Source organism: Zalophus californianus, chromosome 7 (genome assembly GCF_009762305.2).
Source record: "Zalophus californianus isolate mZalCal1 chromosome 7, mZalCal1.pri.v2, whole genome shotgun sequence".
Classification (NCBI taxonomy): Eukaryota; Metazoa; Chordata; class Mammalia; order Carnivora; family Otariidae; genus Zalophus; species Zalophus californianus.
The window spans coordinates 112,085,511-112,111,861 of NC_045601.1; the positions used below are offsets into that span (position 1 = coordinate 112,085,511).

General features: G+C 38.7%; 1 protein-coding gene across 7 annotated transcripts in view; it reads left to right on the top strand.

The window, feature by feature from the left end:
• The window catches only part of BTBD9 (BTB domain containing 9), a 437,181-nt gene that overhangs the window by 19,765 nt on the left and 391,065 nt on the right, over window positions 1-26,351 (top strand). For 6 of the 7 annotated variants that reach the window (XM_027601879.2, XM_035728511.1, XM_027601883.2 and 3 more), the window contains one exon: window positions 23,758-23,969. In XM_027601879.2, the coding sequence (XP_027457680.1) occupies window positions 23,758-23,969 (212 nt within the window). Of the gene's footprint in view, window positions 1-22,422; window positions 22,443-23,757; window positions 23,970-26,351 lie in introns of those variants that run through there. The other variant, XM_027601882.2, reaches the window with a different exon arrangement.

Sequence of the window (26,351 nt, forward strand, 5' to 3'; positions counted from 1 at the left end):
AGGGGAGAAAAAAGGGAATTATGAGGCTTTTGAACCTTCTTAAGTCCATTTTGGAAAAAGGATAGAAATATAATGCTAATGTGGCTTTCAAAAACATGCTCTACAACAGTGATATAAAAGAAGCAAAATTAACCAATAGTAGGCATTTTGAGAGTAAATATTCTCCGTTTGAAGCCAATGTGTTCCAGATACACTGATCCTGGCAAGCAGAGGTTTTCAGTGGATATAGAATCTCCCCTCAGAATGCATCTTGAAAATTTATAGGGACATTTTGTTGTTGTTGTTGTTTTTAAGATTTTATTTATTTATTTTGACAGAGAGTGAGAGATAGTGAGAGAGCACAAGCAGAGAGAGCAAGAGAGCTAGCTCCCCCGCCAACCCCGAGCAGGGAGCCCAACATGGGGCTCAATCCCAGGACCCCAGGATCATGAACTGAGCTGACAGCAGAAACTTAACTGACTGAGCCACCCAGGCGCCCCAGGACATTTTTGTTTTCTAATGTGGTTGAGATACATATTATTTTATTATAAATTATTTGATTTTGATTTTTTCCTTCTGTTTTAGCCAGTGTATTTTTTTAAGTGCTTAGTAGGTTCTAAATCTCAGTGTGTATGGGGGCAGGTGTTAACAAGGTATTTGTTATAAAAAGTAAGCTTTGGGTCTGATGGGCTTGATGGCCATTGCATTAGTTTTCTGTTGCTGCAAAATAATGTACCACAAACTTCCAGCTTAAAGCAACAGCCATTTTTTAGTTCACAGTTTCTGTAAGTCAGAAGTCCAGGCACAGTATAGCTGTATTGTTTGCTCACGGTCTCCCCAGGCTGAAATCAAGGTGTCTGCAGAGACTACGATCTCATCTGAGGCTCGGGGTCCTCTACCCTGGCTCATCGTGGTAGGCATAACTCAATTTCTTGTGCTCATGTGACTGAAGTCCTCATTTTCTTGCTGGCTATAAGCTGGGGGCGGTCACTGTCAGGTCTTAACCACGTGACCTGCTCACAACCTGGCAACTTCTTCAGAGCCAGCAGGAGAATCCTTCTAGTCTGCTCTGTGTCACACACACACACACACACACACACACACACACACACACACACACCCTAGAATCCTTCTAGTCTGCTCTGTGTCACACACACACACACACACACACACACACACACACACACACACACACACACACACACACACACACACACACACCCTATATATAAGGTAGCCTAATGACATGGACAACTATCCCATATTCACAGGTACTGCCCAAACTCAAGGGAAGGGGATTGATTATACAGGATGTGTACACCAGGGGATGGAAATTATGGGGCCATGTTAGAATTTAGCCTACCACATGGCCTCTGGTATCAACTCTTCATACTTCTCTTTTCATTTTACTTTTTTTTACATTTAAATATTTATTTGAGAGAGAGAGAGCACAAGCAGGGGGGAAGGGGTAGAGAAAGAAGCAGACTCCTCGCTGAGCAGGGAGCCCAGCGTGAGACTCGATCCCAGGACCCAGGACCATGACTCAAGCTGAAGGCAGATGCTCACCAACTGTGCCACCCGGCGCCCGGTACCTCTCTTACCTGTGTCAGTAGCGTTCACTTCTTTGAAAGGGGACCCACAAGCTACTTGGAGCATTTGTATAGGTGTTGAGTACCTCTGTGCAACAGAGACTTTTCTAGGCACTGAGATGAACAGGGCAGAGTCTTTGCCCCCATGGGGGTTATCTTCTAGTGATAAGGGCAGTGAAGAAAATAAGATGGAATAGAGGGCTGGGAATGGGGTGGGGGTGGGTGTTCCCTTAGGGGAGGCAGTCAGAGAACAGATATCTGAATGGTGAGTAGCCACTAGTGTGGACCCAGAGAACAAAACATTCTGGCAGGGGGAAGGTAATTATAAGGACGCAGAGGTCAGGGACAGGCTGGTCTGTGTTTAGGGAACAGCAAGGCCAGAGTGGCCGGAGTAGTATGTGTGAGGAAAGGGGGAGGAGAGAAGTTTGGGGAGGTAGTTGGGTGTCAGCACATGCAGAGCCCTGTGGGCCTTGGTAAAGGGTATGATTTTTATTTAAAGTGAGATAGGAAGGCATTGAAGGGTTGTAAGCAGTGACCAGTCTGATTTGCAAAAGATTTGTGTTGGGAAATCGCATCTCAGGGGGAAGTCTGATGTATAAATACAAAGAGATGAATTCTACGAAGGAAATGATTACAGTATGTGAGGGCAGATGACAAGGGACCCTGGCTCAACCAAAGTCAAGGAAGGCTGCCTGAGGAAATGGCACTTTAGTCACACCTGGGGGGTGGAAGGTGAAAGAAGAAGGGGAGTCCCAGAGAGGGAGCAGCTTATGCCAGGGCTCTGTAGCGTCAGGGAACTTGTCAAATGAGGGACCGTTGAGGGAAATGACAGTGGAGTTAGACAGGAGCCAGATTCCACGAACCATGAAGGCCTCATTAGATGTTTTCCTCTTCTTTCATGTCAAGAGCGTTATAATTTGACAGATTCCAGTTTGGCTGTTGGGTGGAGCATGGTTTGGAGTGGAAGCAGGGAGATCAGTTAGGAGCTAAGTAATGGTCCAAGTGAGAGACAAGCATGGTGCGGACTAGAATCGTAGCATAGAATCTGTCAAGAAGTAAATCGATTTCAGAGCTCATTTATGAAGTAAAACCCAAAGACTTCCTGCTGGCTTAGGTATGAGAAGTGAGGTCGAAGGAGGTGGCATTCTGGTTTCTATAACTGGGTCACTGAGCTGGGAACACGGCATGGGGACAGTTTTTTCGCGGAGAGAGAGCATAGTATGAAGTGAGTCTTGAAGGATCTTTGAGTAACCAAGTGAAGATGTAAAGTAAGCAGTGGTATGTAGGGGCTGGAATTCAGAGACGAGGTCTGTTAATATCTGTGTGGCCTTTTTTTGTTAATTTTGAGGACTTAAATATGCCTGACACTGTATTAGATTCTGGGGATGTAAAGAGGAGTAAGATGTTCATTCAGTATTTGTTGGATACTGTTAGGCACTGTGTCGTGGTTATTGCCCTCTATTGAGCTTCCTTCCCATCAAGGCAAGTCAATAACAAAATCCCAGTGCGGCGCATGGGGCCAGTGAAAGTGGGAAACAGAGCATGTAAAAGGGGCACCTGACCTAGATTGGCAACATCAGTGAAGGCTCTTGCTGAAAGGCATGAAACCTGTTCTGAGCCTTGGAAGAAGACGCAAAATTAGCCAGACAAGGGGAAAAAAGAAGTTCCAGTAGTAACCTGGTCATGTGAGAGAAGACAGTGGCATCTCAGAAAAACCAGCAAGTCTAAATCCCTGGCATCTGTGCTTGGGTTGGATGTTTTTGTGGTGGTGGTGGTGGTGGTGGTGATGGACTCTTAGGAAGTTATTCTTGCTCTGCAGCCCTTTTGGAAAGAGGGGAGAAGAATAGTCATAACTGGAAGGGACTTCAGAGAATTTTTAGCCCTATCTTCTCATTTACAAATGAGCCAGTAGCTAGAGGACTTGTCTGCAAGTCCGTGGCTCCCAGCATCGAGGCTAAGGTTCCTTACGCTGCTACAAGAGCAGCAGTGCTCTTTCCGTATTCCCACATCTTCTCTCTTTTTTTTTTAAGATTTTATTTATTTATCTGAGAGAGAGAGAGCGCATGAGCACACAAGCGGGAGGGGCAGAGAAGAGGGAGAGAGAATTGCAAGCAGACTGCGCCCTTAGTGCAGAGCCCAGTGCAGGGCTCAATCTCAGGACCCTGAGATCATGACTTGAGTCAAAACCAAGAGTTGGATGCTTAGCCAACTGTGCCACCCAGGTGCCCCTCTCTGACATATTTATATGGTAAGAGAACATCCTGGAAATACCCAGATACTGCCTGCCATTAAAGTGATGCAGGTCTCCACGTGGGCTGTGTCTTTGGGAGCTGATGGCAGCCTAGAGTTAGTTCTTTATCTCTATGGCAAAGTGGACCTGTTCCTAAGTGGATCTACCTCTTTAAATTTAAACAGAATTCTCTCTGAACAGTCTGTATTTTTACCCTGTCTCCATCTCTCTTTCTACCCACTTGAATCTTTGTCCTTTTCTTCATCATGTAATGGTAGTGAATAATGATAATAGTAGTTGTTGTTGTGGTAATGATAATAGTGGTAAATATTTACTGAGCATTTATTATATGACAGGTATTTGCTTTTCTGTACCTCATTTAATTCTACTAACAGCCCTCCGAGATAGCATTTTATTATTACCACATCTTACAGAAGAGAAAACAGAGGCTTAGAAAGAGGTTAAATAATGTGTCAAAGATTACACAGTAGTAAATCGTGGTGCCAAGATTTGAACTCAAGTGATGTGACTTGGGATACTCTTTACTGCCTTATTTATGATAACCTGTTAAGTAGTGCTGTCTAATAGAAATATAATGTAAACTACAAATGCAAACCGTGTTTGTGATTCAACATTTTCTCGTAGCCATGCTGAAGAAAAAAAGGTAAAGTTAATTTAAAAATATTTTATTAAGCCTGATACATCTAAAATGTTATCATTTCGACATCCACTCAACATAAAAAAATAAATGAGATATTTTACCAAGTCTTTGAAATACAGTGTGTATTTATACTTACAGTGTGCCTCAATTTGGACTAGCCAACATTTCAGGGGCTCAGTAGCCACATATGGCAGCCAGTGGCTACTATTTTGGCTAATGCAACTCCAGAGCTGGGTGAAAGTTCTGAGCGCATTCTACTGCTTAGTCAGCCAGAGAGAGAAAAAACGTGCTGAAAATCAGCAGATAAGGCAACCAGACAGGAAGAAGGCAGAGTAGTAATTCCTGGGTGGGGCCCAGTGAGCAGGAGCAAGTGGAGAAGAGTTTCCTTCCTTTTTTTCCCTGAAGCTAGCAAGGTATCATTTTTTTCTTTCCAAATTGAGACTCAGCATTTTTCCATATTGTTACTCATTGTGGTTTTCCTAGTGGTCCATTCCTTAAGGTACTTTGGGAATAAATGGACTGGCCATCAGATATTGCAACATTGTTTCTATGAAAAAGACTAAGCATTCTAGGGCTTCTAAATAACTTGTTTTTGGAATGTCATCTTTTAAATTTTTTTTTTCGATTTTATTTATTTGAGAGAGAGAGACAGAGATAGTGAGAGAGCACAAGTGGGGAGGAGAGGAAGAAGCAGGCTCCCCACAGAGCAGGGAGCCCGATGCAGGACTCGATCCCGGGACTCCGGGATCATGACCTGAGGCGAAGGCAGACGCCCAACCGACTGAGCCACCCAGGCGCCCTGGAATGTCATCTTTTGTAAATTGTGGAGGGGGTAAGGTTGGAGAAGAAATTATAGTGATCATTTGCTTTGTGATCTTTAAGTTACAGCTGTTACAGCACAGAAAGAGTGTAATGAACTTTTTTAGTTCCTATTTATGGGTAATGTTCATCACCTGTTACTTCCTTCCTGCTGTACTTGGGTTCATAGTAAGCCTTCACCAATTGTTGAGTTGAATGTCAGCTGAGAAGCAACTATCTCTAGAACTATTTGAATCGTCCTTAATGGACTTCCATTCTTCGACACTTGTTTCTGGCAGGTCCTACTCCTTATAATTAAGCAACACAGGCTTATCCTAACAAACTAACAAGTGCAGAAAGAATGGGCTTCCTTTGTTCTGAAAAGGCAAAGCTTTGCATTGTCTAAAAAGCACATCAACAGGAATTTTATATTTTTGTGAATGGAAAAATAGAATAATGCTATTTCAGAGATTCTAAGGGAATGTTGACTCTTAGGATTATACTGTTGTTAATGTTTGTTTATGCTCCATTCAAATACTTACGGAATTTACAGTTGAAAAAAACCGTACATCACTAGAGACTTCAAGAACACCAAGAAAGATGCTGTATAATAAAGTAGTTGTGTAAGTTTAAAAATATTTGAAAAACCTGAGAAATAGGACAAACATTATGCAAAGTGTGATACAGGAGTATAACCTTGGTTAGTAAAGTGGAAATTAAGAAATCAAATATGTGCTGAATATTAGGGGGAGGGAAAACTTGTTAATGAAAACATTTCATTATAAATAGTTGAGAGGTATTTTTAAGATGAGCACATATATCTTTATAATCAATCCCTGAGAATGACACAGAGTTGTACATTTGTGTCTACAGCCTTTGCTTGGATCATTTCAGTATAATATTTATTGATTGAATGCTGTCCTTGTGGGACACCAGGGAGCAATATCTAGCCACTGTTCCCCAGGAATTTGTGTTTTGACTCATTTTCAGCTAACTCTTAAAAATCCGTTATTTACTAAATTTCTCTCTGCATCAGCATTTGCTCATTTCTCCTCACAATTGCTTCTCAGTAAAGTGCAACAAATCAGATCTGGGGTTTTCATCCTTTTCTTTAAAGAAAAAAAAGCTTCCTTTTGATAAACATAAATATCTCATCACCTTTTTTTAAGTTAATGCTTTCTAAAGTTTCTTGAAATGCCATTTATGTAAAAGATAAGTCAGTTCTTGTTTTTTTTTTAATATTTATTTATTTGACACAGAGAGAGTACAAGCAGGGGGAGTGGCAGGCAGAGGGAGAGGGAGAAACAGACTCCCCGCTGAGCAAGGAGCCCTGGGATCAGGATCTGAGCCCAACGCTTAACCTACTGAGCCATCCAGGCGCCCCAGTCAGTTCTTCTTTTAGAAGAAGGAAACACTTCAGAAGTACATTGAGTTTAAATGTAAACCTTCCCACTCATCCCCTTGTGGGCCCCTCACACTCATTCCCCTCCCTGAAGATTCTTGCTGTTACTTTCTGCTTGCGGTACTGATGGATGTTTAGTCCCCTAGCTTTTTGCTGTTAGAAGCAATGCTTAATTATAACCTTATATATTCCTGGAAGTACAATTGTGGATATTTAGGAATTTCGTGAATTCTGCCAGATTGACCTCCAAAAAGCTGAACCAGTTTATACTTCCACCAGTATGTAAGAGCATTGTTTCCTACACATATGATTTAGCTCTAGAGTTTTAGAACTTGAAGTTACCACAGAATGTTGCCGAGCTCCTACTCTTACCCCTTTTCCAAGGTAGAGACTGAGTCTCGGGACTTGAAATGATTTATCTAGATCTTACCCAGCAGAACTTATGAGTACTTGGAAGCATCTTAGTTTTAGACGGGTTTTATATTGTAAGGTTCTATCATACTGTGTATCTATTCCCATCTCTTCTCTGTTGTTACTCAAAACAAACTTCCTTTTCAGTCTCACATTTTCAGATATTGCCCTAAGACTCCTGCCCTTGCCATCTTGTCTGTGTGGAACATCTTCTTTGACTAAATATCCTTAAAAAGCTACCTTCTTCCATTATTTAAAACCCACCTTATCTACAGAGCGTATGGGTTACTTTAGATATACTCATGGTACAGCACAGTGTTTTAAGAATCTTGTTTCCTTGGGGTGCCTGGGTGGCTCAGTCATTAAGCGTCTGCCTTTGACTCGGGTCATGATCCCAGGGTCCTGGGATCGAGCCCTGCATCGGGCTCCCTGCTCAGCGGAAAGCCTGCTCCTCCCTCTCCCACTCCCCCTGCTTGTGTTCCCTCTCTCACTGTGTCTCTCTCTGTCAAATAAATAAATAAAATCTTAAAAAAAAAAAAAATCTTGTTTCCTTATTAGCAGCTAACCCCCACCCGGTTGGCCAAGTAAAACATAAGCTGCTGCTTTCTTTATAAACTTAACACCATTTCTGCTACATTCGATCATTTTATGTTTGTCAAAAAATGTAATGCCATTTCAATTAAATGAAATCCAACTTAACATTAAAAACTTTATTAATCACAATTACTTTTTCCTCTTAGAAATGACCTTCAGAAATATTCTGCTTATAAAGTATGAACAGATTCTCCTCCTCCTGTGTCAATATATTTATTCTTAAGGTACCTGCATTGTAGGCTTGTTTCTCTTACAAAGGCTTGGTCCTAGTATCTTTTCTTGATGGGCTGTGAGAATTTGTGTCAGTGACATCCCAAGTTGGTGCTGTAGCTGAGCTGGTCACATATCAAGATTATGACTTTAGGTAAAGAATTGACTGATGAAGTTCTAAGGAACAGAGATCAGCCTTGATGCATATTTTGATCATGATAAAAGAGATAGAATTCAATATTAGATGTGAATTAAATTTGGTCCATGAATGTTGTTCAAAACCAAGGATAGCAGTCTAATCATAAGCTTATCAATTATTCAGTAGCATCTTGGGGGTATCAGTGCACAGAATATAGAGGACCCATACACTACCCTTTAGAGTTTTTGTTCTAAAACAGAATGAAGAAAAACATACATTTTTCTCTTGTTTTATGGGTTTTATTCTCCCGCAGTGTAAGTGAAGTTTATACATGCACCAGAAGAGGGTGAAAGACAGGCCACATGTTTGCTTACTCACAGGGGTTTGTGGAAGATTTGGGTAAGATTAAGTTTGAAACATGACAGGGTAACAGTTTTAAAGGAAAAGTCTATTTTACTAATCTTAAGAGGCATAGACTTCTTGAACTTTTTGCCTAAGTTTTTCTGTTGCTAAGATGAAAGTTATTTGCTTGACATGTACTATTCATTCCCTTATTCTTACATGCACACTATTGCTTTTGATTTGGCTGTAGATTTGGCTTTGGTTACAAATTTGGATCAGTGGCTGTCATTTAGGACAGTAATTCCTAGTCTACATGATGATCATTTCTCTGATTTTTATTCTTTTTTTTTTTCCATTGCAGTAGAGAATGTTATGTTGAAGGAATAAAGACAATGCCCATAAAACTAAACAGAAGAAGGGGAAAAAACAAAAGGAAGATTAGTATAATTTGTGAACATTTCCTTTAGATTCTGTTCTAGAATGGCAACAAATAAGCTTATAAATCCAAGATTTTAGGTGAACTAACTTCTCAGACTTGATCTTTTTTTAAAATTCACAATTCACAGAAAATAGCCTAGATATTGGGGTTTAACAAACTGCATCAAAGTATGCACGGTAGAACATTTTTATAACATCTACAAATGAAAAGCCAATTTCCTTTACACAGACAATAATGCAAATGTTCACAGTAGCTTTGCTACAAAGAAATTAAATTGTTGCAATTGATTATTCCACTGTTTTAATGGGAGTTCATGCTATAATAACACTTATTAATTAGGAAAATATAATATAATTTAAATCTGGGCAGAATATTACAAACCCCTAAGTTGCCACTGAAGAAATTAAACAGAAATGGCTTGTCCTGTATTTTCAAATATTATTACAACTAATAACCTCTGTACTCATCATGACTTTTTCATTGCTCTTTGGCTCTAGGTGCATATATATATATTTTTTTGCTCCCAGCATACAGTTCATGAAGTTTTCAGTGGACTTGGGACCAATAAGGCTGAGAACCTGAAAAAGGATAGTTATATAGACTCTGAGAACTGTGGTAGTTACTTCTTAGAATTGTAGTCTGTGACTTGTCATTCCCAAAAGTCATCCCATCATGTAGAGTTTGCCTTATAGAGAGTTAAACAGTGGAACAAACGAGCTGAGAGACTGAGGGAAAGTCGTTAGCTGGATAATGCAAGTCTTTGGGTAAACATTCAGAATTTAGGTTAATAAAATCTGGTGATGTTTCTGCACCTTAACGCCTTTCTGAAGTATAAGCTCAAGAAGGTCCTTTGTAGGTAAGAAAGAAGAAGCAAGCTTCAGTATTTGGAAAAATTTAAAACATAACAGATTGAAGCTCACTTGGGTCATTTGATACATGTTTTTTGTTTGTTTGTTTGTTTTATTCTAGGATACCTGATTTAAATGCATTTGTTCGTTTGCAGGTATTTGGGAAAGATTGTTTTGGAGATTGGATCCAGAGAAACTGAAGATAGCTTGAATTCAATAGAAATTAAAAGTCATATTGCAAATTATAAATTGTGCTGCTTTGCCTTGGGAGTTTAAGATATTTTGTGATTGAATAATAAAATAACTTCTCCCAACCACCACAAAATTAAATATCATTGCCAACCTGAGCCAGGAGCATTGCCTAGTCTAGGAGAATGCTTCTCAAAAGATGGCGCAAGGCCACTGGTTAGCCCTCATCAAAAAACACTGGCAAGTGTCAGTTGATCTCATAGTCTTTCATTTATATATATCCTTTGGCAACTTATTAAAAACCAATCAAGTGAAGCATTAAGGGTATGCAAAATGTGGCATTCATAAATCCACATTAGCATAATACTAGAGTTTATAAAGGATTCTAATTTTTTTAAAAATTTGGCAGTATTTTAATATGTACCTAGATAAATGATATGTAGGTGCTGTTACTACCTTTTAAACATTTTATTTATTTATTATTTTTTTAAAAGATTTTATTTATTTAAGAGAAAGAGTGCATGAGGGGTGGGGCAGAGGGACAAGAAGACTCCTGGGTGAGCAGGGAGCCCAACACAGGGCTCAATCCCAGCACCCTGAGGTCATGACCTGAGCTGAAGTCAGATGCTTAACCGACTGAGCCACCCAGGTGCCCCTAAAAAATTTATTTATTTTTTAATTCAAGTATAATTAACATACAGTGTTACATTAGTTTCAGGTGTATAATTTGATGTTCTAATAATTCTGGCTACTATGTAGTCTGTAGCAACATTGCAAAGCTCCTGTTCCATATATGAACATGCATAAGTTAGAATTATTTTACATTTTCAGAAAGATATATATTATCAGTTGAGTTGGTTGTCCTTTTCACAGTTGTTTCCATTCTTGTTTTTTTAATTATATATTACTGTTCAGTTGTATCATTATCAGTTTAGTTTGTTATAGGTTTTCACTTAACCCTGTAGTGTATATGGATGCATATTTGTATTAACAATATTCTTGGTCTGTAATTTTTCAGGAACTAGAATTTAACTACATTGCAGCTGAGTCTGAATTATTCTCCCTATATTAGTAAAGCAGATGTATATGTAATCTCTAAAACTTGACTTGAAAAAGGACACTTCATTCTTATCACCCACGGCATATTTTACCTAGTCTGAATAGGGTGTCTTAAAAAAGTTTGAGAACTGCTGGTCAGAGGAGCTAGTTGGCAGGAGTCACAGTCAGAATAATTTCTGATTTCTCCTGTGTCACTGTGGCATAGCTCTTCTAAGTTCAGGACTTTGATAGACCTTGGTTTGGATCTGCTATTATCTGTGTCCTTGGACAATTGCCTACTGTTATCTGTTTTTCAATTTCCTATCTGTAAAGTAGGATACAAAACAGTACCTTCCCAAGCCAGTTCTTTGAATATTAGATAAGATGGTATGTATAAAATGCTTAGGACTATGCCCAGCTTATATTAAGTCCTCTGTAGATAGTAACCATTATTATTACGTGAAAGATACTTTCTGTGTCCTGCAAAATGGTTAATTTGCTACTAGATTGTAATTTTTGTCTTAAGCTTCTTTTTGGGTTAAAACATTCAACCAATATTTATTCAACATATATTTTAATGCCTTTTATACGGAGGTTCATTGTTAATAGTAGTATATATTTCAAATGATCTTATTTCAAATGTTGGGGTCATTTTTTTACCGAACTATATTTGACATATAACATAAAGATTTAAAGTGTATAACATGTGGGGCGCCTGGGTGGCTCAGTCGGTTAATCTACCTTCGGCTCAGTTCATGATCCCTGGGTCCTGGGATGGAGGCCCACATCTGGCTGCCTGCTCAGTGGGGAGTCTGCTTCTCCCTCTCCCTCTGCCTCCTCCCTCGTGTTCTCTCTTGCTCACTCTGCTCTCTCTCTCAAATAAATAAAATCTTTAAAAAAATATAAAGTGTATAACATGTTAATTTAATACATTTATATATTGTGATATGATTGCCATTGTGGCCATAATTACCACCTTTATCATGTTACATAATTAGCATTTCTTTTTAGTAGTTGCGAAAGTTAAATTCAAATCTTTTAGCAGGTTTGATGATTATAATACAATATTTTTGTCTATATTCACCGTAGTAGGCATTAAGTGTCTAGGACTTATTGGCAGGGGTCACCTTCTTATAAAATCTGATTACTAGGAGTAGAGTTATCATAATGGCCATTTACTTGTTTTGGCAATGTTACATTATCTTCAATCAGTGGATTCCTTGCAGGAACCTTTTTTAGTCCACTTATCTTGTGAGCAATAATTTAACTAAAACCAGATAACATTTGGAAAATTCACATAAGCAGGCATAGGTAAACCTAATACGTCCTTGAACAAATGAGAACACTTCCTTGAGCCCTACCTCTTTGTGCAATTCTCTAGACACTTTATCTTATGAGACAAGTGACTGTTTTTGACATGCAGATCATGAGAGGAGGCCAGGTCCATCCACATATTAAATATTGCTGAAGCTTAATTTTTTCTTTTTCTGGGTTATACAGGTCAGAGCACCTGGATGGCTCAATGGCTTAAGCGTCTGCCTTCAGCTCTGGTCATGATCCCAGCATCCTGGGATTGAGCCCCACATCCTGCTCCCTGCTCAGCAGGGAGCCTGCTTCTCCCTCTCCCTTGGCCTGCAGCTCCCCCTGCTTGTGCTCTCTCTCTCTGTCAAATAAATAAAATCTTTAAAATGTATATATGTTAATAGAAGTGTTAAGGTTTTCTTTCTTTCTTTCTTTCTTTCTTTTTTATTTGACAGAGAGACAGCGAGAGAAGGGAACGCAAGCAGGGTGAGTGGAAGAGGGAGAAGCAGGCTTCCCACTGAGCAGGGAGCTCGATGCGGGGCGATGCGGGGCTCGATCCCAGGACCTCGGGATCATGACCTGAGGTTAAGGTTTTCTTACCAAATTCCTATGGCTTATATTGTACTCACTTTGGGATGTGAGCATCCCATTTTGGAGAAGAAGTAGCCAATTGTTTGAATATTAACTTTTGATATAAGAGTATAACATAATTTTCTGAGTTCCTGTTCATTTAATAATCTGTTCAGTGTAGGGGCGCCTGGGTGGCTCAGTTGGTTAAGCAACTGCCTTCGGCTCAGGTCATGATCCTGGAGTCCTGGGATCGAGTCCCACATCGGGCTCCCTTCTCGGCAGGGAGTCCGCTTCTCTCTCTGACCCTCCCGCCTCTCATGTGCTCTCTCTCTCAAATAAATAAATAAAATCTTTAAAAAAAAAAAATAATCTGTTCAGTGTAGTTGTCATTGTTTTAGTATGGTACTTAGAGAAGATAATTGTATTTTACTTTCTAAAAATCATAAAATTATGGCTTGCTAGTTGTAGAATTGACATTTGTCATCTAGTCCTAGCTTTCTCAGTAGACAGTGAGTTCTTCAGAGGTAGCAACTTTATCTTTTATTAATCTTTGTGTTCCTATCACCTAGCACTGGGCCTGTATCATAGAAGAGAGCTCAATAAATTTTTTTTTCTCGGTAAATCTTTTATCAGATGAATTACATACAGATTCAGAAACTAGTTTGTCCCTTGACAAACAAGTGGAGAATCAATGTGGTAATTGGTAAATGGAGTTATATACACTCTCAAAAATAATCTTGTCAAATGTTTTTGTTATGATTACAGTCTTTAAAAGTATTCCAAGCTGGGACACCTGGGTGGCTCAGTTGTTAAGCGTTTGCCTTTGGCTCAGGTCATGACCCCGGTGTCCTGGGATTGAGCCCAGCATAGGGCTCCCTGCTCAGCATGAAGCCTTCTTCTCCCTCCCCCACTCCCCTTGCTAGTGTTCCCTCTCTAGCTGTCTCTTTCTCTGTCACATAAATAAATAAAATCTTTAAAAAAAAGTGTTCCAAGCTGTGCATATCTATAAGCATTTATTTACAAACATATAAAATCATAAAAGTGACAAGAATTTGGAATGGGACTGGGCGTTAGAAATCATTTCATCTTTCCCAGGGAAAGACATTTGGGGAATCCTGAAGCCAGAAAATGCCTGTGAACCTCAGTCATGTTTCTCACTGGGGCCCTTTACTGCCCCCATTACAGGACTCCTCTGCAAGGTTTAGAAGTAGATTTTCAGAATATCAGAATCAAGGTTACACCTACTGGTATGGTCACTGTACACCTGTTTATTCAGACTTTTGGATGACAAGGGTAGAGTATATATCAAAAGAAGTGAGGTATCCTTCCCATGAGAAAGTAGAATGTGATTTTTTGAGAGTGCTTAAGATGCAGCCAGAATATCCTTTCTCTCCCCAGGCGATATTAATTTAAAGTTTAAGGAATACTGCTTCAAATTATACACTACATGGGTACCAAGAGCAGAAAGAAATTGCTAAACCATATGCTTGTAAATGCCATCGCTTTCCTCAAGAGAAAGATCATTTATATTTTACAATTAAAGAGCAGAAGATCTTTTTACCCATAAAGGCCTTTCAGTCAGGAAGTAGGCGGGGCAGAGAGGGCTTCCCAGGGGAGATTTATGCAGCATTCAAGGACTCATTGGCATCTCTGTCGGGTGAAACTTTGTTTGCTCTTTGTTTCCTGATTACACTATGGAGAATAAACTTTAAAAAATGTGGAAAGCCCTTTCTTAAGGAAAAGTTTGTAAACAGTTCTGCCAGAAGTGAGTTTTAAGTAAAGAAATTGATATTTAGATCGACTTGGGATTTTTCAGACTCCTTAAGAGGTAATTATAACATTACAACAGTATAAACTACATATGGCGCACTCTATTGATGGACATTGTTCATTATTTTGGTTAGAACAAGTGGGTGTGGGTTTCTTATGACATAGTAAATAGTAGCCCTGAGAATATTAGTACTGCTGCTTTTGTCTTTTTTTTAAATGCATTTGACCCCATGAAAGTTACCCAGCCATGAAAGAGTGTAGTTTCTATACCACCATCCCTGGTAAATAAATCCATATGAAGTCCCAGGACCCTCAACTAATAATACTATATGCTATCACAAATGGCACCATTTCCTGGTGGTGGTATTGTTGCCCCCTCTGCCAGTAGGTCCTTGTTGCCTCTGCCTTCCTGTTCTCCTTCTCCCACCTTGAAGGAACAGTTGAGTGAATAGATTACCCTTGCCCTATCTTGTGAACATCAGCAAAGTTAGACTTGGGCTGTCAACAGGAGCAAATCTCAGCACTGTGTTTGCATCTGAAAAAAAAATGTACCTTAAGTCTAGAAAAAGTCATACTGAAAATCTCAAAGGTGAAGATCTTTAGTCAGGATGCATCAGATAGGGTATCCTAGGAGGCCACGCTACCCAGGTATCTTATATTCATTCCTGCCTTCGTGTAATATCTGTCTTCGTGTAATGAACTTTTTGTCCTTGTCTTCAAGTTGTTAATTAATTTTCATCTGGGGAGATAATATATAGTCCCTCTGCTTACTGTTCTTAGTCATTAAATCAGGTACTGCTGGTTGTGGCAAATTAAAACACTTGCTGTCTCATACACAAACTAATTTATTTTGTAATTTTAGTGGCCAAAGTTATTAAAATACTTGTATAAAGTTTTATTATAAATAAAACATACTTATAAAAATTCAAACATTACAAAATTTTGTAGTGTGCTACATAAAATTTTCCTACAGCCCTGATTCTTTGGGTTAACCCTTGTTAGCAATTTGATGTTTGCTTTTTAAAAATGGATTTAATAAAATAACATTTTACTGTAATACGGTTTTGCAGTTTTTCCATGTAATACACTTTTTCCATGTAAATACGTTTTTCCATATAAATACATATATTTTAGATTTTTTTCAATGTCAGTATTATCTGAGTTTATTCCTCTTAAATCATTCTATAATATTACACTATATAGATTTACCATTATTTGTTTATCCAGTTACCTTTTTTTTTTTTTTTTTTTTTTTTTTTTTAAATTTTATTTATTTATTCATGAGAGACAGAGAGAGAGAGAGAGAGAGAGAGAGAGAGAGAGGCAGAGGGAGAAGCAGGCTCCCAAGGAGCAGGGAGCCTGATGCGGGACTCGATCCCAGGACCCTGGGATCATGACCTGAGCCGAAGGCAGACGCTCAACCATCTGAGCCACCCAGGCGCCCTCCAGTTACCTTTAAATGGGCATTTTTTCCCAATTTTTTATTGTTACAGAAAGTGCTGAGGTTGCCATTCTTATGTACTTAATTCTGTGTTCTTATGTGAATATCCAGATTACTTTTTAAAAAATGGCTATCCAACAATGTCTTTTATTGAAAGAACTTCCATATTTCCCCCCACTGAATTGAAATGGTGTATTTTTATATATATAGTGAATTCCTGTGTATAGTATTTGGGTTTTTTTCTGGACTAATATGTTCCAGTGATCTGTCTCTCTAATATAACATTGTTCTAATTGCTCCAATTTATGATTTGCTTTCTCATCCACTAAGCTGGCCCCCCATTGTTCTTTTTTTTTCCAGAATATATACCAAATCACGTATTTATTCTTCCGGATGAACTCCTTTATCCCAATTTAATTTAAAAACTCTGTTGTGATTGTGATCAGCATTACTTTTAATTCCTGTATTAATTAGAACTGTGTTCCTCAACTTAAAACACCTCTTGATAAATATAAAAATCTCTCCTCTCATTCTCAATTTTTTCTGTGCGTATTTGTCAAATTATTGTTTTTTAACTGTTAGCCCTACCAAGAATATTTTCGTGAATTTTGAAATTTCATAACATTTAAAATACATTAAAATATCGAATGTGCTTTTTTTCATACAGTGATTTAGGGATGATTGATCTCTTTAACAATGGATTTTTCTTTGTCCAAACAATGTATGTCTCTTCATTTATTTCTCTTAAATTCTTCGATGGATTTTGAGTTTATTCCATGAGTTCTATGAGTTTATGAGTTTATTCCTAAGTATTAGATGTGTTTTGCAATTATAAATTGCGAATTTTTTTCTTCATATTTTCTAGCTGGTGGTTTTTGGCATGGAAGGATACATTTTCATATAATTTTATGAGATCACCTTAATGAACCTCCTTTATTTTCTCTCAGATTTTTTTCAGTTGATTCTCATGGATTTTTCACATGGGCAGTCAGATTATCTGCAAATAGTGATTATTTTGCCTCTTTGTTTTCTAATCCATTTACCTTTAACTTGGTTCAATTAATTGCATTGTCTTTTGTTAATAGTGGTAAAAGTAGACATCCTTGTCTTATTTCTGAACTTTCTAGGAATGTTTCTAGTGTTTTATTATTAACCAAATGCTTATATCTGTTACAGTTAGGCTATGTATGTGTGTATATGTATGTATAAAGTTAAGGAAGTATTAGTATTCTAATAAAAGGAAGTATCCTTTTATTCCTATTCAGTTAGAACTTTTTAAAGATAAACTCAGTAGTGATTGTTTAAAAAGATATTTTAGTGGGGCGCCTGGGTGGCTCATTTGGTTAAGCGGCTGCCTTTGGCTCAGGTTGTGATCCCAGGGTACTGGGATCGAGCTCTGCATCGGGCTCCCTGCTCAGCAGGGAGTCTGCTTCTCTCTCTCTCTCCCTCTGCCCCTCTCCCCTGCTCATGCTCTCTCTCACATGCACTCTCTCTCTCTCAAATAAATAAATAAAATCTTTTAAAAATATTTAAAAAAGATATTTTAGGGGTGCCTGGGTGGCTTAGTCGTTAAGCATCTGCCTTCGGCTCAGGTCATGATCCCAGGGTCCTGGGATCGAGCCCTGCATCGGGCTCCCTGCTCAGTGGGGAGCCTGCTTCTCCCTCCCCCACTCCCCCTGCTTGTCTTCCCTCTCTCACTATGTCTCTCTCTGTCAAATAAATAAATAAAAATCTTAAAAAAAGATATTTTAGCTTTTATTGAGCTAATTATGATTTTATGATTTGTTCCACTTTGACATTTTAATTCAATGACTTATTTTTCCTAATATTCATCTGTCCTTGGAATTGACCCACTCTGCCATGAATCCTGCTTAATTCTGTTTTCCAATATTTTACTTAGGATTTTTGTTATTTATGCTGGTTTTTTGAGTGTGTGGGTATAGGCATCTTCCTGTCAGGATTAAATTGGCTTTATAAGAAGTAGCAGAAAACTACTTCCCATATGCACAGGAATTATTTAAATAACATTGGGATTATCCTTGAAATTTTTTTTATATTTATTTTTTAATTCTATTTTATTATGTTATGTTAGTTACCATACATTACATCATTATTTTTTTTTCATTTTTTAGAATATTTTTTATTATGTTAATCACCATACATTACATCATTAGTTTTTGATGTAGTGCTCCCGGATTCATTGTTTACGTATAACACCCAGTGCTTCATTCAGTACGTGCCCTCTTTAATACCCATCACCAGGCTAACCAACCCCCCCACCACCCTCCCCTCTAGAACCCTCAGTTTGTTTCTCAGAGTCCATCGTCTCTCATGGTTCGTCTCCCTCTCTGATTCCCCCCCTTCATTTTTCCCTTCCTACTATCTTCTTTTTTTTTTTAACATATAATGTATTATTTGTTTCAGAGCTACAGGTCTGTGATTCAACAGTCTTACACAATTCACAGCGCTCACCATAGCACATACCCTCCCCAATGTCTTATCACCCAGCCACCCCAACCCTCCCACCCCCCCTCCACTTCAGCAACCCACAGTTTGTTTCCTGAGATTAAGAATTCCTCATATCAGTGAGATCATATGATACATATCTTTCTCTGATTGACTTATTTCGCTCAGCATAACACCCTCCAGTTCCATCCACGTTGTTGCAAATGGCAAGATTTCGTTCCTTTTGATGGCTGCATAATATTCCATTGTGTATATACACCACATCTTCTTTATCCATTCATCTATTGATGGATATCTTGGCTCTTTCCACAGTTTGGCTATTGTGGACATTGCTGCTATAAACATCAGGGTGCACATACCCCTTCAGATCCCTACATTTGTATCTTTGGGGTAAATACCCGGTAGTGTGATTGCTGGGTCGTATAGTAGCTCTACTTTCAACTTTTTGAGGAACCTCCATACTGTTTTCCAGAGTGGCTGCACCAGCTCGCATTCCCACCAACAGTGCAGGAGGGTTCCCCTTTCTCCGCATCCCCGCTAACATCTGTCATTTCCTGACTTGTTAATTTTAGCCATTCTGACTGGTGTGAGGTGGTATCTCATTGAGGTTTTGATTTGGATTTCCCTGATGCCGAGCAATGTTGAGCACTTTTCATGTGTCTGTTGGCCATTTGGATGTCTTCTTTGCAAAAATGTCTGTTCATGTCTTCTGCCCATTTCTTGATTGGATCATTTGTTCTTTGGGTGTTGAGTTTGATAAGTTCTTTATAGATGTTGGATACTAGCCCTTTATCTGATATGTCATTTGCAAATATCTTCTCCCATTCTTTCGGTTGTCTTTTGGTTTTTTTGACCGTTTCTTTTGCTGTGCAAAAGCTTTTTATCTTGATGAAGTCCCAATAGTTCATTTTTGCCCTTGCTTCCCTTGCCTTTGGCGATGTTTCTAGGAAGAAGTTGCTGTGGCTGAGGTCAAAGAGGTTGCTGCCTGTGTTCTCCTTTAGGATTTTGATGGACTCCTGCCTCACATTTAGGTCTTCCAACCATTTTGAGTCTATTTTTGTGTGTGGTGTAAGGAAATGGTCCAGATTGGAAGAACAAATATTGTGAAGATGTCAATGCTACCTAGAGCAATCTACACATTTAATGCAGTCCCTATCAAAATACCATCCACTTTTTTCAAAGAAATGGAACAAATAATCCTAAAATTTGTATGGAACCAGAAAAGACCCCGAATAGCCAGAGGAATGTTGAAAAAGAAAAGCAAAGCTGGTGGCATCACAATTCCAGACTTCAAGCTCTATTACAAAGCTGTCATCATCAAGACAGTATGGTACTGGCACAAAAACAGACATAGATCAATGGAACAGAATAGAGAGCCTGGAAATGGACCCTCAACTCTATGGTCAACTAATCTTCATCAAAGCAGGAAAGAATGTCCATTGGAAAAAAGACATTCTATTCAACAAATGGTGTTGGCAAAATTGGACAGCCACTTACATCATTAGTTTTTGGTGTAGTGTTTCATGATTCATTGTTTGCATATAATACCCTGTGGTCCCTATCCTTGAAATTTTGAAGAAAACCATCCCTAAAACTATTTGCATCTGGCATAATGGGAGATCAGGGGTCAGGAATACATTTGGGCAGGTAGAGTAGGCTGTTTTTTCGGTATTCCTCTCTCCAAACCAAAGATACTTAAATAAGTACATCAGATAGGCTCTTAGATTCCTTATTTTCAGTGCTTTTGCTAACATCATTAGACCCTCTAATTGTTTCTGGAAATATACAGAAAATGGCTAACAGCAGGACTGAATTGCTGTCTTTAGGAAGTCCTGCTTGCAGGGTTGGCCCTTATTTGGCACCTAGATGGAAACTTAGAGTTTAGAAGGATTCGAGTGGCTCACTTAAGCAGTTTGTGCAAATACTGTGGTTTATGTTGAACACTACTTTCCTTCTGGGAGTCTAGAATAGGGGCTACCTATTGTGACAGCATGCATTATAAACACTCAGGGCATTGAGTCTCCAACAAGCTTCCTGGTTGGCAACATGTGTTGTCACAACTTGTTGCTGGGGGAATTAAGCACATCCCATGTAATTCCACTGCAAGAGGACCCTTGGCAGCTCATGTCTGGTTCTCAGACTTCGCCCCATATGCTTTTTCAAAACCTTTACTAATTTTGCTTTGTATTCTTTGACTGTAATAAATCGCAGTCATGAGTACAATCATATGCTGAGTCAGGAGAGTTCATATGTCAGGCCAAAGCAGTGATATTGAAAGTCAGTGGCAGAGTTACAAAACATAACTTTAAAAAAATCTATAACCATGTCATTACAGGTGTGGAAACAATCTCATGGAAGTTAGAAAATTTGTCAAGGATCACATATGTTGACAGTGATAGGATAAGTTTTAAAGCTTAAGAAACAAGTCAATAAACAGTTGTATTCCATGAACTTTAACATTTTTTCCAATTTTATTTATCAAATTAAAGTTGTAGGTTTAAAAAATTAACTTTATTGATGTGTGTTTCTAAAATGTGCTTTTTAAAATACAGGTGGGTGGACCCAACTATTACTTTGTAGTTAAGCTCTGGCATCTGGCAAAAGTATTTTCAAATATTTTCTTCTTATGAGCTGTGGCCTTGGTAATTTTGTTGGCACCATTTGCCTCTTTGCGATAAGATTCAAAATGGAATCAAATCCTCAATGTATTTTCTCAGTGGATATTTTGTTTGTGTATTTGTGCACCTGAATAAGGTATGTGACTACAACAACAGAGTCTAAGTCAGTGGCTCCTTTTCAGTGTGCTCGTTAGAATCACTTGGGAAGAGTGATTCCATATTCCAGGCCAACTAAGTCACAATTTCTGGTGTGGGGTGCAAGCGTCTTTTTCTGCCCCTTTTTTAAAGCTCCGCATGTGATTCCAGTGTGTGTAAGCTTGTTGACAATCACTGGTCTAATTAAAATTATTTCTATATGCCAATAAAAATTGTATTTATCCCATAGTAATTGGCTGTTTTCTATACCTGGCAATATTCACTTTATATCTTCAATTGGAAAAACATGATTAAAATGTAAATTTAGCAAAATGAAGTTGTATGTATTAAGTACAGATCTGGAGAACCTATTAAGGTAGATATTTATATATATAATATTGATGTTTATTATGTATCAGTTGAAGAATTATAAATTCACCTTTGAGCTAGTTAACCAAAAATCAATCATTTCTCATCAAGAGTCATTTTGTCTCACTTAAGACCTGGATGAAATTGTAAGCTTAGAATTTTATACCAGCAGTATATTCACTTGGGTATATGCAATGCATTCCTTCAGGCAGGGAAAGAGTCTGTTTTGTTTAGAGCCATGCACCATCACTGAAATATGGGATAGTGATGTGAGAGTTCATGTTGAAGAGGAATGAGGTTTGGAAGTGAGGCACCAGTAGATTTCAGAATTTCATGGCTGACACAGGAAATGACCATGTTATTTTGAACATCAGTTGGGTAACCCAGCCAGAAACCAAAACAAAAACCAGAAAGAGTCCGATCCTTTGTCTAGAGTACAGCCAATCTTTGATGATATGTTAGAGCAGGGTTTGGCAAACCATAGTCCTGAGAGCTAAATCCATCCCTTTTCAGTAAATAGTTTTATTGGAATATAGCCACGCTCATTGATTTACTTATTGTCTATGTCTGTTTTTGGCTCCAGTGGTCTATACTGAGACTATATAGCCTGCAAAGCCTAAAATATTTACTATCTGACCCTTTGCAGGAAGTTTGCCAACTCCTGTGTTAGACTGTTATATCATGCATTAAACAATTGAATCATGCATTGTTTGCTGACATTCCTAAATAGATCCTCTTAAGCTGAGTTTGGTCTTTCTACACAGGTGACTGGAGATGATTCGGTTTTTAAGGCTTTCAAATGGAGATTGTAGTTGAAGAAGAGGGATTTGCCTTGGGGAGTATGCTGCTATCCCTTTGATGCTACTTCTGTAGGGGGCCAGGAGCTTGTCCACTTACCTGGGGTGGGTGTCTCCTTGCCTAACTCAGGCTCCATGTCCCTCTATGTCACAGTCCTTGCTGTTGCTCTCTCTGTTGGGGGTGGACATGGAGTAGCAAGGAACTAGGGAACCTGGACTGAAAGGATATTTCACTGCAGATTCTGGGGATAAAGGGATAAAATTTTTCGTACACCTTGCTAATAATGGATCTAGATGTGGAAGTTTAAAGATTAAGAATGATTTAAGCTTTAATTGTGGTCCAAGTGGACAATTCAAGAAGGTGTGGAGGTCTAGTGAAGAATGCACATCTGTCTCAGTTCCCCTGGTCTCTGGTGCAGTAGAGGCGTAGCAATGAAGGGGTAGCTGGCACACCTCTGAGCTGTCAGCCACGTCTTCACCTGGGGCACCTAGATGCCAGTGAGGGCTCCTACCCACTTGCTGGGTTACTTACCCTTGAAAAAACAGTACCTGCAAATACTGGAGAGATTGAAGCATATGACCACTTTTAGCTTTCAAGGACGTAACTCCCCTTTCTAACATATAACTCCCCTTTCTAACATATAAGGCTGTTAATCATGTTTCAATTAATGTTTCAATTTTTAGTTACATCTGTAGAAGAGCATTGCATACAAAAGCAAAGAAGTGCCTGTAAATGAGTTGAAATGTAATGATGTTGTAAGCACAGGCAACCTCATATCAGAGCTGCAAGTTTGAATTAGAAGTTATAGTCTTAAGAAAAATATTGGGGTTATTCTTTTTTTTTTCAGGGGGTTAAGATTTCATTAATAAATGTCAGGCTATTTTTGTGACTCTAGAAGATTATAATTTTTTGGAAAGTATTTAAGATATTTTCAGACGAAATCCTCTGAAGGTATTTGGAATCTGATGATTTAGTTTATTCTGCTTATGATTTAGGTCTAGATCTGTGCCCAGATGACTCTCCTGGGTATAGTTATATCCAACCTCATTAAATAGATCTGTGCCACAAGAGGAGTTCTGGTTGTTGATTTTCCTCTTCCTGAGGTACTGAGAAATAGGGGACCTGTAACTGGGCACGATTTTCTAGAATATGATGGCTCCAAGTGCTGTTTGTGTTGGAAGACCTGGCATGTTTGTTTTCCTAGTGTGATAAGACACTGAAGGGCCTGGAGTTCATGGAGTCAGGCTGAATTACTTCCGAGAATAAATTGGTTGATAAAGATGCAAGTAATGATGCAGTCTCTCTCATGTGATTTGTTTTAAAGTAGTTTAAATTCTTACTTAGCTATGTTTATGGTATGTGATTTTCTAAGTGTACTTTGCTCCCCCCACTAATTCTTATCCCTTCTTTATGTCCTAGATCAACGACTATCACCTGTTCTACAAAATGAGTAACAGCCATCCTCTTCGCCCCTTTACTGCAGTGGGGGAAATTGATCATGTGCACATTTTGTCTGAACATATTGGTGCCTTGCTGATTGGGGAAGAATATGGCGACGTCACATTTGTTGTGGAAAAGAAACGTTTTCCTGCCCACAGGGTAATTTTAGCAGCAAGGTGCCAATATTTTCGGTAAGTGTATATTAGTTTTTGAAGATTCAAGTCACTTGTGGAAAACACTGGTATTTTTCTCCTCTGTGAAAAATATGTAACAAAGCATAACAATAAATTCTTGCAATCTCTCAATTCAACCTCTACAAGAATTCCATATTTGTAGACTTTTTGTTAGTTTTTTTTTCTTTTTTAATTTAAAATCACCTTTTCCTTCAGGAGCCATCTGAGAATTAGAGGGTGAGAAGGCTTCCCATGCTCGACTGTCCCTCAGCAACCATTTTTTTCAGGGTCTCAAGAATATTTTTCAGGGTTCGTCTTTTACGGCCCTCACCTGCTGCTCACAGCTGATGACTGATGGAACTTAAGCTGATTTGCTGGCAGTAAGCCTTCTTGTTGTATAAGTGGACTGACCTTTGGACTTGATAGTGAACATGTCTACCTCTTGGTTTCAGACCACTGAGGCCCAGGACCTGTAGGTAACCCAATGAGATAGGCAGTTTGGCAACCCCAAATTAAAGGGAATTTAAGTAATTACTGAGATTTAGTTTTAGTTATATAAAACTAAAACTAAGCAGATATATAACTGAAACTAAGTGAAGTCTTTATGTACTAATGTAAAAATAAAAAAAAAAATCCTGCTTCTACGTAGCCATTGTTTGTCACACAAACATTTAACTTCCAGGGTTATGAATGTTAAGCTAAGCTCTAATTACTCTACATTTTACCTAATATTTGTTAAAAGGGAATCATCACTGAATTATTGACTGAGTGCTAATTTATCTTTGATAAATCCATAGAGTCCCTATGCATAAAATCATGGATTGTCCTGGGAAACTCATATCTAAAACCTGAAAGCCAGTGGCTTAGAGAAAATTTCACTTACCTTCTAGTGAAAACAGTCTTGATTTTTACAATCAGAATTAAGCGAGTCAACAAAACAATATCTGGAGTCACACACATTGTAGTGAGATGAGGCTTTCGGAAATATTTACTATTCAGCTAGAACTCTTTTAGTACATTTTAAACATTTTTTTTTTTTATTTTTTAAAGATTTTGTTTATTTATTTGACAGAGAGAGAGATAGCGAGAGCAGGAATACAAGCAGGGGGAGTGGGAGAGGGAGAAGCAGGCTTCCCGCTGAGGAGTGAGCCCGATGCGGGGCTCGATCCCAGGAACCTGGGATCATGACCTGAGCCGAAGGCAGACACTTAACGACTGAGCCACCCAGGTGCCCCCTTTTTAAACATTTTTAGAACATCCCATCTTGCACATATAAAATGCCACTGTAGATGAAGCCAGGAGCATCTTCTAAGAGTTCTCTCTGACCCTCTCCTACACACCCTGCTAGTGGTCAGCTCCACCCAGGCAGCCTGCCTTGGTCTGGTCATTATTAGTTACCAGCCTCTGTCCTCCGCACACTTTTCCTTTTGTGTTTCCCTTTTCTTACTTTTGGTCCACTCATTATTGTTAAAGCGTTTTAGAGACCATTCCTTATTAAGTCAGAACTCTTCAGCCTTACGTTTAATATTTGTTAATATTATATACCTTCCCTCTTTTCAAAAATAATTCGAGACAACTGTGTGTGGATATCTTTTAGATGATCAGTATAGTCTCAAAAGAAACTCACATGCTTTTAGAAATTTGAAGATCATATTGAGTGAATGGAACATACTTCCCTCACTTACTGAACTTGTTCTTGGTGTCTCTTTGTGGATATTGAATATTTATAATATATGATGGCTCACTAGGCTCAACTCAGAGTCATTGGTAATGCTCTCTTAGATTCTCATTGCTGATACTCTTCATATGCAAAGGAAAGTTAGGAGAAGCCTCCCTAATTGTTGTCCTAGAGCCTATCATTTCCCAGATGAGGACAGACTACGTGTACAGCAGGGAATTTTTCACAGGTTGGGGATTCATATTTAGTATTCCAAGGGAGCCTCATCAAAACTACTTTTATAGCCTTGAGAATTTAGGTAAATACCATGGATCACACTGCAGTGGGAGTGAGCCTTGGCGAGATCTCCCTAGGAAAGTATTCTTTAATCCAGTAATTTTAAGGTTGTGGTGGGATGCTCTCTGGATTAATGAAAACCTTCAAGGATGTTTTTAGGCACAGTATAACCCAATGAGGAAATATACTCAGAATATTTGTGAATCTTTGCCTGGATGGTTTCAACTATTTCCTGGAGGCCATCGGGAATGCCAAGGCCTGGAGGAGGGTAGGAAGAATTCCAACAGATATGGAGGGAACCATTGAAATGCTATTCCTACTCTTAGAATCTTAGGAGCAGGGGGAGTCTCTTTTTGCCCCCTTATTCTCTTGTTTTCACTTTTACACTTTTTTTAAAGATTTTATTTATTTATTTAACAGAGAGAGAGACAGCGAGAGAGGGAATA